Raw genomic sequence first — 13107 nt, 5'->3', positions numbered from 1 at the left:
GCCTGCTGATATCAAACTTCTCTGCTGCCTCTCCGGACAGATGTAGCTAATTTGATTTCTGTGTATTTCATCTGGGGAAGTCCGCATGTATAGTCACTGTTTATGTTCTTGAATTCTATCAGGCAATCTTGAGCTTCATGTCTGTCCCCAAGGCCGTATTTTCCTATTATTGTTCCTTCCTCTTTGTTTTCAACTTTTGCATTTCATCACCAATAATTACCAATGCATCTTGATGCATGTTTGACGAATTTCAGACCGAAAAAGTTGGTAGAATTCTTCAGATTCTTCACTACTAGCTTTAGTGGTTGGAGTACAAATTTGAGTAATAGGTGTATTAACTGTTTTCTTGTATAGCGTACAGGTATAATCCTATCACAAACAGCATTGTTGTTAAAAATGGATCCGGAAATAACTCTTTTTGACAATTAGTGTGATATCATTACTCTTGAATTCATCATTTCCAGCATAGTAAGCCACATGATTATCTTGTTCAAAATAGCCACTACTCTATGAGAAAGAATAGTGTCTGGTCTTAAAGGCTTGTTTTCAAACAAGGAGCCAATTGAATAAGGTGTCAACTAAGTCACATGGATAAAGAACACCAGCCTGTGTGTAAAAACACACGCTAATCCAAATAGTATCAGAGCTTAAGTTGTGACACCTTGTTCACAGAACGCTATGGATGACAGTAGAAGGCCAAATTCCATTTGCAGGGTCTACACATGGAGTAAGCCTCCGGTAAATCCCCTCTGATCATAGTTGGGGGATGTGAATAATCCTTTTATTAGACAGAGTGCAGTTTGGTTAAAATGTAATATCTTTTGATCCATTTAAAGGCTGTTTTAGTTTGTTTTGTTTTTTAAAAAATAGGAAGGGGAAATATACACATGGATAAAACCCCTGGGGAATCCACTCTGACCATGGACCAGGGATGCGACTAGCCTGGTTAACATGCAGAATGTATTGGACACTGGACTACTGAAGATAGTTAGGTTGAAATTTAGCACCTTATCATTTGATCTCCCTTATGATTCATTTTCATTTGTTCTAGTTTTTAATAGTCTCTGCTTTCTTTTTGATTGAGATTTTCCTGTTTCACTTTGTTATTTTTGTTAGGGTTTCCCCCCCCATGTTTTTGTGTATATAAAATCCAGGATGGGTAAAATTATAGAGACAATAACTGGATTAAATGGTCCCTTAGGGCTATGGCAGGGGAGGCTGGGGGGAAATGGGGAATTAATAACAACGAGTACAAGAGTGAAGAAAATGTTCCAAAACTTGTTGTGATCACTGCACTCTTCTTGATGTTGAACTACTGAACTGTGTGCCAGTGAAACTGTGGGGCTGGGGTTGGGAGGGCGGTCTATACCAGTTCATTTCAGCTTACTAAGACCCAGGATATCCATCTTTATGCATTCCATTTTTGATGACTTTCAACTTGCAAAGATTCATAATCCATACATTCCAAGTTCCAATTATTAACAGATATTTGCAGCTGTTTCTTCTCATTTTGAGTTATCACAAAAGACGAAGGTCCCAAAAGATGGAGTTTGCCTACATCCCTCGGGTACCATTTACTTCAAGACAGCGGTTCATGCTCAACCATATTTTGAGTGCCTTCTAACCTGGGGGGTTCATCTTCTGGCACCATGGCTGACCACGTTTCTCTGCTATTCAGAGTCCTCAGTGGGTAATTCCTCAGAAGAGAACAGCCTGGTCCTCCTTCTTCATCTGCTCTTCGTCTGGAAGCTCGGCTTTGAGAGTCCCTGCTGGTTTTATAAAGATCAGCACCATCATTTCCACTATCACGGAGGTCAACAAACTGACAGAGGAGTGGTGGCAGTCATAGCAAACTTCAAAAGAACGGAAAACAACAAACGCTGGTGAGGGTGGAGAGCCTGGCGTTCTCATACACTCTGGTGGGAATGTACAATAAGGCAACCACCGTGGTAAACCGCATGGCGCTTCCTCCTCAAACGTTGACTAGAGATGCCATAGTATTCAGCAGCTTCCTACTGTGTGCTTTGGGAGGACAGTTCTTCCTGAGCCTTGTTCTGAGTGCTTCTAACCTGAGGGTCATCCTCTGGCACTGTTACCCAACGTGGGTGATACGGCAGTATTCCTCAAAGTGGGCAATGATGCGAAAACCCTTCTAGTAGATGGATATCCTAAAGCAGTGTTTCCCAGAGGAGTTCAGAGGAGGGTGCTGGAATGATCCAGAGATGCTGCACAAGCATATGCCTATACTTTATCCAGGGTTATGGGCTACAGTGTAACAGGTTTTAAATGCTAAGGGGGGACGTATAGAAGGCAAAGTTGTGAAAACTTAGCCATAACCAGTCCCCTAGAGGGAATCAATCACCAAGGTCAATTGCCATAAGATAGTTTACAAAGATCTTGGTCTACATCCTACTTTGGCCAGGAGTAACTGGGGTAGTAAAACTCATGAATGGGTATCTAAGTGCAATTATTGTTCTCTCCCTGCCCAGAGGAAAGAAGAGCGATGAAAATCAAATACACCTGTAAATACTTATTGCAATGGACTAAGGGATCAGTCTCCTCCACTCTAAGCCCAGGAGGAGTCAATGGTGTCTGGCTACCACAACCAAGTGCTCAGAAAGGACTCATCGTAGAAAGTCCCGGTTAGCATAGGGGGACATGTAAAACAAAATTCAAGATGGACGGAGGCTGTTGGATCGCTCACAATATGGCCCTGAGTTATCCTTCAGGTCTGGAAATGACCTCACTCTGCGGCTCACTTCCCAGCCAACCGACAGGTCTGAAAGGGAATAGTGACACGACTAAGGCATGCGCGGCTCAGAATCACCAGCCACGTGGGAGCAAGAGGCAGCGTGCCCAAGATGAGTTCAGAAGGAGAAGAGGGTGGGATGGGAACGGGAAGACTGGGGCGAGTGCGGCTGCGCTGAGGCACGAGCACGGCACGAGCCGCAGCACCAAGCCATGAGTTGTTGGATGAAAAATCGATGATCCCAGTCACTCCTCCGCCTTTTGGCTAAGATCCAGTGTTGAAAAACTGAGGATCTGCTTCTCTGTAAACCGGCACCCAATGCACAAGGAAGAGGTTTTTGGTAGGTCAACAGTCAGATGGATCATCTGAATGGGCGTGTGCATGCATTGTGAGCATGCGTCACTCGGGTTGTAGTGTGCGTCACCATCTGAACCTCCCCCGTCTATTACACTGCGCTTTCCTTTTCCTTTTCTCCCTTGGCGCTTTCAGGGAAGGAGTCAATTTTTAAGTGTACTGTCAGACTAATCACTGTATATACTCATATATAAGCCGAGTTTTCAGCACATTTTTAATACAGCTTTTGTGGTAAAATTAGGAGCCTTGGCTGATTTTCGGGGCGGATTATACTCGAGTATATATGGTAGTTTAGACAAATTAACAAAGTCAAGTGACTACCACTAATATGATATAGAACATTTTGTTACTAAAATCTGACCTGCTTTCTATCACTGTACTTTTGCTAGAAAGGGATGTCACATTTGGTAAAACAGAGGGCCAGTGAAACAGACTAATTCTCATTAAGAGTGTGTGCTTTCTTCTCTTAAATAAATACCTAAGAGTAGGGTTTCTGGGATCTATATTTACCTTTATAAGAAACTTCAAAACTGTTTTCCAAAATGATATTCTGCATTTCAAAGAGCAATATGTGAGAGAGTTTTCACAAAATTGGAGACAAATTCCATTTTCCGCGAATTTTTGAAGTGTCTTACGTAAATATTTCATCCTGCCTGGCTTACACATTCATCTCTTGTCTTTCAAAGAACATCTTTTAAAATTTTGATGGATTGAAATTTATCAAAAATAAATTAATGTAGAAAAGGCCTTTTAAATCTTATCTTTTTTAGCAAAATCACACCAAGAGGAAGCAATTCAGTGGCTGCTGGGGGAAGCAGAATGGTGGAGGTGGTAACTGGCTATGGTGGTGTAACTATTTTCTAATACAACTGTGGTTATGGTCACTGTTGCTAAGTGTTGGACTGGTAACTGCAGTTCGAACCTACCAGGCAGCACTCCACTGGAAAACATGAAGTCATTTCCCCCGGCTGTGGTAGTTACATAATCGGTTGTCAATTGGAGGATTAAGAGTGAAGGGGGGGGTCTAGCCTGTCAGCCAGGTCGTAGCCTGATGACCTCACTGGAAGCGGGACACACGCTCACTCCCTTGGAGACTCTCTCTGCGCACTCTCTTGGAAACACTGTAGTTGACAAGCCCCATGGAGGCAGGCTACAGCAGCCAGAGCCTCAGAGCTGGAGAAGCCACTGGAGACCCCTGACAGTGCTGCAATGCTTACACTGCCACCGGATCCTCAAGACTTCCCACCCTCTGGCCTGTGACTGTCCTGCATTCGGCATCGATGCATGCGTTTCATGAGTCTGAAGAGGAATGTATACATTGCCATTGGACATAGGGGCGAATACCAAACTTATGGACTTGATCTGGACAAGGCTGGGATGTTTTCTTAATGTACAATTACTCTCTATATAAAGCTCTTTCTTATACACACATCAGTGTCTCTCTGGATTTTTTTTCTCTAGTCTACCCGAACTAACACAACTCGGTTTTATACCAATACCAGGAGATAGGCAAACAACACAGAAAAAAGATAACAACCAAGCATATGAAACAAAAGATGGGTAAAGAGTAAGAAAAGGGAAGAGAGAAAAACACATTGCTGGCTCTGCTGGTGCTTCATAAATGCGTGACCTTTGTAAAAATTCCAATTCCATGCTTTCCTCCTGACAAAGACTAGAAACCACGTAAGCTATTGGTGGTTAGTGGTCGATTGCTCCTTTTGCATTGAGGGAAACCAGGGGTGATTTGTCACCAGTGGACATGCAGTTATTGTCTATCAGTGGGGGTCTGTGTGATATTCGACAGATGTCAGCAGAGTTTCAAGATCTAAGATGAACTCAGAAGAAAGGCCTGGTGACGTATTTTTTAAAATCCAGTCGATGAAAACCCCAGTGAAATAGACAGTCTCATCTGCAACTGTGCATGAGGGCGATGTAGGACCGGGGAGCATTTAGTGTCCTTTTATGTTTAGTGTCAGCATGCGCTGAGGTCACACTCTATGGCAGTCAACAACAACAACTCTCCACATAAATGCAATCTCTAATACTTCAATGCAAAAAATTAATCAGACTACCTAGTCTTGAGAAACAACCCCAACTGTGACCCATTACTAAATCTGAATCTGGTAAATGCTGACCTAGGTGCCTTGAAATTTGGATCCTGCACTTTAATCAACATACAGATTGTAAGAAACTTCAGTGATTTGGGATTTTAAGTCTTGGTGTAGCTGATAAACCCACAGTCCTAGAGTCACAACACACACTAAGTGAGAGAAAAGATCTAATGTCTGATTACTCAAATTTTTAGGAATCAGTTACATGAATTCTTCCAATGAAGGAAATACTCCTCCAGTGCTTCAGTATCTTCCATGCAATCCATACCAACACATTTCTAAAGGGCTGACTCAATTCAATGCCTCAAGTTCTTCAAATGTCTCTGAAGACGTTACCCTCCAACCTGCTTCTCAGACTGAAAAAAGCTGTTTATAGATATAATAAGATAATAAAACAGCTTTCAGTATAAAATTATCTTTAAAATTAAAAAAATCTTTTAAAATAAAACACTTGACCGAGACTAGGGTGAAGTATCAATAATGTAAACCTGAAAACTTTTAAGCAAACAAATTTCCCATCAGGAACTTCAAAATGCAGTGTATTTTTTAAAAAGAATAGCTATCAAAGACACCAACACATTCTTAGTATAAACATGATGTACAAAAATAAGTTTACTCACTTGTCTTTTAGCTTCTCTCAGTTTTCTTTTGAGGGCTGTCAAAATTCTTTGTACTTCCCATAATCTTTCTTCTTTAGATAAATCCTTTACCCCGCCCTGCAAATCTCGATGTAAGCAATTCAAAAGAAACTCCTACAAAAAAGCACACACACTAGTAATATTCCAGTCTTCTTCTCATGTTAAAAGAGCAGCCATGCGATCTCTAAGGATGTCGGGTCAACTACTTTTCACTTTTGCTTAAAGGCATGGAAGACGACCTAAGTTACTTTTGCAAGAAGATGACTGAAGGACACTGCAGTACAACTGCTCCAATGTTGAATATTTTTACATTTCTTTTCAGTTGAGGTTTTCCTTTGCTTCTTTGTTGTTGAGCCATTTGTTTTCTGTCTGGATTATGTATGATTTTCTTTATCAAATCAGATGAGGTAAACGAAAGAGGCAACAACTGGATTAAGAGTCAAAGGGACATGACAAGGTCTGCTAACAGGAAGTGGGAAGCTAACAATGACTACAAGGAAGGAATGTCCTGGAATTGATTGTGGTGATGACTGCTCAACTCATATGCAAGTGACTGAACAATTTAAATATGTGATATGTGAATGGTATGTCAGTGAAACTGTTAAAAATACACAAACTAATTAAAAAAAAAAAAGGCAGGGCATCGTATTTTCACTCAGCAAGTTATCCTGGCTCCACAGTAGTTAATTCACATTTCCTCACCCTGTCATTAACCAGGGAGAACTGGGAGCTCTGAGCACATAAAAGAGGAAAAACAACACAAGCAGAGATTTGAAATTCGTTCCACATGATATATATTCAAATAAAAGATATAATAATAATCAAATGTAAGTAAGGATCTTATTAAAGTCTTGCAATTCTTATTCAGTCTCGCCAAAAAATAAAACAAACCGAAAGCCATCATACAACCAAATGGTACTGTTTCTTATATACAAGGAGCACATCAAAAAGGCCTCCGGCCTGGCTCAAACCTGGCTTTCCGAGCTAGAGCTTAGTAATAAGCAGATGAAACACAAGCGTTCTTTACCTCCCTAAGTCTTCGTGTCCTCTGAACAGTGTATCTGATGGGAAGCAGCAACCCTGTCTGGATGAGTGAATGCTTTGGGGTGTTTACTACTGCCTGGCACTGTGCTGAGCACATTATTTCATTCAGTCCCACATCTGTCTAAAACTGAAAACACTGGGGTTTAAGAAGATAAGTAACTTGCCTAAAACCAATCAGTAAATTAGATACTAGCAAGAATTTAAAACCAGATCTTTTGATTCCAACACTGGAACATAATTGTTCTACCATGCTGCTTCTGTCTAATCTGCATGCAGTGGCGCCAGGGTGCCATGAAGATGTGGCTAACACAGAATCAGACCCCCCAAAAGTGCTCAATCAGCCAGAGCTGTGAAGAATGATACTCAGTCTTCAAAGTGCCAGTCCAGAAGTGGTTCTTTAAAAGCTTACAGGTACAGGGATGGCGTTTCACACACCTGTCTTCTGATCTCCTCCTTGATGCTCTCCTGGGTGTCTGGCAGTGTGGGCATAGTGGCCATGTTAGACCACCGAAGAGGTTTTGTCACTTGCTTTAAGACCACATTTCCAAAGAGCTCTTGCACGTGTGTGAAAAACACATACAGGACACGATTGCTAATCTGAGAAAAAAGATTTTCGAGAAAAGTATTACAATGATCATTTCATTTCATTGTTCATGCGTCAATCTTTAACATGGGTGGGGGAGGGGAGGGAGGCAAGTGGGTTAAATCATGTACTCCAGCATCCTGAGAGATTGCACCAAGAAGCCAAGAAAAGGATGCCACAGCTGAGGAGTAGCACGTTGTGCTTTGCTTTAAAATAGCTGTTCACTCTTTGGTCTTGTATAATTTTAGAAGAAATGTACTGCTCTAGGATGCCATTTTTAGACTTTGGAGGAGAAACTGTTTCTTATTTAAAGGTGACTCAGCGGACAGCTTCAACGTTGGAAGAGCAACTCAGGGGTATAGTTTTGGGGATTCCTCTAGCCTTAGTGGGTTAATTTAAAGTTCTGTTCTACATGTTCTCCCTTTTTATTAGAATTCATTTACTGTGTTCTTGATCAGTGTCCAGTAGAAGTAGCCAGGCAGCATTTATCAAAATTTTTACACATATAACAAATGTGTTATATTCTCTTCCCACCCCGGTGGGAATTTTTTAACTATCTCACGTTAGCTCCCTGTGTGCACTGTGAGCAGAATACGCATGGATGAGTACACACGGTGTTCCTCTAGTCTCAAAATGGAGAAGGCAGCGGTTTGTGTAGACAAACAATCGTGTAAGCCAGTTCCTTCTGATTCTTGGGTTTTTGCTTTTATCCATATGTATTAATGACCAATAGTTTTACCTTAAATGGCCACTCATACACTTTACATATACCCCAAACACTACTTACCATATTAACAGGTAGAACACAAATATTAAGAACCCTATTATGCCAATGGACTGGAGTGTCTTAAGCAACCTATACACAGCTGCTTTTCCATCACTATAGTATTAAAACATGAGAAAACATCACATTCTTTATTTTCAAGTGGTTTTTGAGACCATTTAACTCCCACAGGAATCTAATAAGAAACAATGAGAGAAGAGCACACGCAGTGCTTATGAGGGGCAGAGGCTGGAAGAATTCCTTAGCAAAAGTGTGCCACTTCTTTGCATACCTGGATAGCACATTTTTAAATACGACTATAAGTCTTATTTAAATATGCTGTAAGTATAGTATACTATATGGGCTGAAAACTAATCAGAGAGATTACTTCCTACCTGGACTCTTACACTGCCCCTAAATCTTCTGTGAGAGTACCATCCCTATTAGGGTGTAAGAACACAACACATCAAATTCTACAATCATTATATGTGCTATAATAAGACACCAGTGACTCAATAGTTATATAAAGCCCTCACGTTAAATCTTTGACTATATTAATCTATGACAGACCCTCTATTCCCGAGTTTGAGGTGTGTGCAGGTGTATAACTAAGCAATTAGACTATGATGAAGTGTCTGGAACCCTTCAAATGCCAACATTAAGTCTATGATTGCAGGCACCAAGGGCTTCTTCTCTATACACGATTGAGTACTGTCATCTGAAACCCACATGAAAAATTATACAATATTCAAATGATATAAAACAAAACAAAAAACTGTTGGAAAGAGGGAACCGATGACAAAGATCTACATGTGACCTCCTCCCTGGGGGACGGAAAACAGAAAAGTGGGTGAAGGGAGACGTCGGACAGGGCAAGATATGACAAAATAATAATTTATAAATTATCAAGGGCTCGTGAGGGAGCGGGGAGCGGGGAGGGAGGGGAAAAAATGAGGAGCTGATGCCAGGGGCTTAAGTGGAGAGCAAATGTTTTGAGAATGATGAGGGCAATGAATGTACAAATGTGCTTTGTACATTGATGTATGTATGGATTGTGATAAGAGTCGTATGAGCCCCTAATAAAATGATTAAAAAGATAACAGACCAGGGCTCAAGTAGAAAGCAAATGTTTTGAGAATGATGATGGCAACAAATGTACAAATATGCTTGACATAATGGATGTATGTATGGATTGTGATAAGAATTGTATGAGCCCCCAATAAAATGACTTGGAAAAAAAAAACATACCTCAAGTTAAAGAATGAATATCTCATCATCTTATATGTCAATGCTGTCCATGTTATGAAAGAAAAAAGGACCTACATTCAAGCTAATCTATCATAAAACAGCAAAACCAACCCCACTGTTGTGGAGTCATCCAACCCGTCCTGACCCTGGGGGGGGGAGCATAATTGTTCCTAATCGATATGCTGCCCAGCTACAGATTCCGAGGGCCCATCCTTGGGGGCTGCGGACAGGGAATACCACATACCTGAACTGTCGGGCTGAGCACTATGGAAATATTCTGGATGTTCATCTTTGTTTCCAGTTCTTTGCAGATAACATGGTCCATGTGTATAATCAGCCAGGAAATGAGAAGATAGTTACACTCCGGCAGTCCCTTCAGTAAGCGCTGGAATTCCTGCACCTTCTCGGCCTCAGTGGGCTTGCCACAAGCCTCCTCAAACCTGGGCATCAGCTCTGTAGTAAGCAAATTCTCTGGAAGGTCTCTCAAATACTGCTTCAGCAAACTGGCTACAGTGTTAGGCTCGTATTCATCCAAGTTTGGAGACTCTTCACGGTCATAGGCTGCTTTTAGCTCATCCACTTTTGATTTAATTCCTTAGCACAGTCAAATTAAAAAGAGAAAGAAAATGCCCCCAAAAGGAAATCAAACACATACGTTTTCATTATCACCACAATCACCCCTACCGGGGACATAGGGAAACAGAGTTATAATTATAAATTATTTATCTGCACAAGTTTCAGAGTCCTTCCATAAATAACAAAATGCAAAAGACAACATTTTAAGAATGTATCTACCAAAAGCTATATAGCTGGAAATCTCACTCTTCATACAGGGACATATGGAGCAAATACTAGTTCGAGAAAAAAAATAAAACAAAAAATTTGTTTGAAGGTTCCAAAACCCATTGCCATCAAGGTGATTCCAATTCACAGTGAACCTAAAGGATAGAATAGAACTGCCTCCTTAGGGTTCTAAGTCTATACATCTTTATGGAAGCCAACTGATTATCTTTCTCCTACAGAGCGGCTAGTAGGTTCAAACCATCAACCTTCTGTTAACAGCTGAGTGCTTCAGCACGCTGCCTCAGGGTTCCTTGTTCACAAATTAATAGGAAAAAGTTCTGAACAACAATTAAGCTATCACTAAAGACTGTATCTTGCGCTACACAGCAGGCACCGGTGTGGTGCTAGTTAAGGGGCCACCGCCAAGAAAGGCTAACAGCTTCTGGTAACTCATCACCAGACGGACATATATCATAACTCAGTCTGTGGATGTAAGTTCAAACACAATCATGAGTAATTAAAAAATTCATTTTAAATACAAAAGGTGAGTTCACTATCTAAACAAAACCCACCACCATCAAACTGATTCCAGCATACAGCCATCCTCCAAGACTATTTATCTTTCAAATGGGTTTAAATAGTTGACCTTCCACATAGCAGCCAAAGGCCCAACCCACAAAGCCTCTTTAAATTACTGAAAATCATTCTCATTAATTCACACCCAATTTCTATTCTTGAGTTCTTTAAGTGTTTTCTTAAAATGAAATGCTGGTACCAAAAAAAGGAGAAGTGAAGTTTGGGAATGGATTTCAAACATGATATACGAAGGGGTACCCCCTGCCCCCCACCAAAAAAAAAAGGGAAAAAAACTCTGCTGGGCGGAGCTTTCACAGTACACGGTTAAAGGCAAACATCAAGCAACTTGCTCTGAGTTAGTGCACCCAGTGGGGTCGCCTGGAAAGGTTCTCTCTGGTCACAGTGAATTTTTTTTTCATAAAAGCAGTTTCACTTAAACCTCATTTTTTGTGATGGCTGATTTAAGAGAACAGGGTGTGGCTGTGAAATTTTGTTTCCTGCTCAGGAAAAGTGACGCAGAAACTTGTGATCTTGATCACAGCTTATAAGGACAGCACTATGGGAAACTCTCAAGTGTACACGTGGTTTTCTTGCTTCAAAACAGCTGAAATGTCGACTTCCAAAATGGACAAAAATATCCACAAAATTCACGTACTCGTGCTCAAAGACCACCTGACAGACCATTGAAGAGATGGGGTTATCTGGACTATCTTGGAGCTTGTCTCAGCGAATTTTCATGAAAGATTTGGGAATGAGAAGGGTCGCTGTAAAATTTGTGCCTCAGGTTCTGACTGGCCAGGAGAAAGGCATCGAGTGGAAACATGCCATGCTTTGAAAGAACAGCTCCAAAGAGACCCAGATGTTTTACTAAGATCGTTACTGGTGACAAGACATGGTCCTATTTCTTTTGACCCTGAAAGCAAGCCAGTGGAAGATGCCATTGTCACCTCACAAAAAAAAAAAAAGCTCGTCAAGTGAAATCAAAGATCAAGATGATGCCTTTTTTTTTTTTTCATGTGAGGGGGACAGTGCATTTGGTGTTAGATTGTTAATCAAACTTTCTATTTAGAGGTTCTGAAAAGATTGTGTAACAGGGTGTGACAAAAAGGCCTGATGTGTGGCAGACAGGGGACTGGTTTTGCCACCACAACAATGCAACCTGCTTACACAGCCATCTCAGTGCGCCAGTTTGGGCAAAAAAACAGCATGCCTCTCTGCCCCACGCACCTTACTTACCTAACTTTGCTCCAAGCAACTTCTTTTGGTTTCTGCGAAGGACAGTGATTTGACAACTTAGAGGTGAAGGAAAAAATGGGGGAGGGACTGTCAGCCATCCAAACAGATGAGTTTGAAAACTGTTTCCAAGAATGGAATTGCAGATTTGACAAATGTATTAAGCGTAATGGAGAGTGCTTTGAAGGTGATAAGGTTGTTTTGTAAAATGAATTTAAATAGATAACTTTGAGGGGAAATTCAGGGTTTGGGGGTGTACCCTCTCATACTTTTAGTTTTAGTTCAATCTGCATTTAAGTGATAAAATTTAGTGACTTCAATCACTAACAGACTACACCATAGCCTTTTGTTGTTTTAGGCCAATTATGTGAAAACAGAAGTTAAGATGACAGTTTCTAATGATAAATATTAAAATGTTGCCTAACCTGAATAACATTTTATAGCAAATACGTTTATAGCTAGTCTGCACATTCCCTATTTTATTTGAAAACCTGTTAATTTATAGCTTACCGAGCAGACAAAATAAAATATTGCCAATTATAAAAATAACAGCATGAACTATATTTTTGCATGATCTTTGTTTTGAAGCAGAAAGGGAAAAAAGCGATTCCCTTTTTATCTGCTTTTATGATAAAGTCAAACATAATAGGCAATAACTTTTAAATATTCTTGGAAGAACCACCTCTCTTTCTTGCTCATTATTTATATATTACCCCAACACCACCACCAAGAACACCAACCTAGAGAACAACATATTGGGTAGTTTGTTGGGATTCTGAAAACTATCATCCCAATGTTTTCTTTGAAAATGTGAACACTCCAGATCAAGCATTCAATTAGAGTGAAAAAATCGTGCCCTTTATATCTATCGATATATCTATCTATATATCTATCGATCAAGGCAGTGTGAAGGAACGCTGAGCACATATCTATCTATCGATCAAGGCAGTGTGAAGGAACGCCGAGCACATATCTAGCTATCGATCAAGGCAGTGTGAAGGAACGCCGAGCACATATCTATCGAT

At 40.6% G+C, this 13107-nt stretch overlaps 1 protein-coding gene across 2 annotated transcripts in view; it reads right to left on the bottom strand.

The window, feature by feature from the left end:
• The window catches only part of RALBP1 (ralA binding protein 1), a 70815-nt gene that overhangs the window by 14425 nt on the left and 43283 nt on the right, over positions 1-13107 (bottom strand). For both annotated transcript variants that reach the window (XM_004714096.3, XM_045289047.1), the window contains exons 4-6: positions 9735-10084; positions 7332-7493; positions 5835-5966 (exon numbers count right to left, since the gene is read on the bottom strand). In XM_004714096.3, coding sequence (XP_004714153.1) covers positions 5835-5966; positions 7332-7493; positions 9735-10084 — 644 coding nt within the window. The remainder of the gene's footprint in view (positions 1-5834; positions 5967-7331; positions 7494-9734; positions 10085-13107) is intronic.

Source organism: Echinops telfairi, unplaced genomic scaffold (genome assembly GCF_000313985.2).
Source record: "Echinops telfairi isolate 266 unplaced genomic scaffold, ASM31398v2 ScPeMD7_24;HRSCAF=84, whole genome shotgun sequence".
NCBI lineage: Eukaryota > Metazoa > Chordata > Mammalia > Afrosoricida > Tenrecidae > Echinops > Echinops telfairi.
Note: the sequence above shows the minus strand (reverse complement) of the source record. Positions and strands in the feature narration are given on the sequence as shown.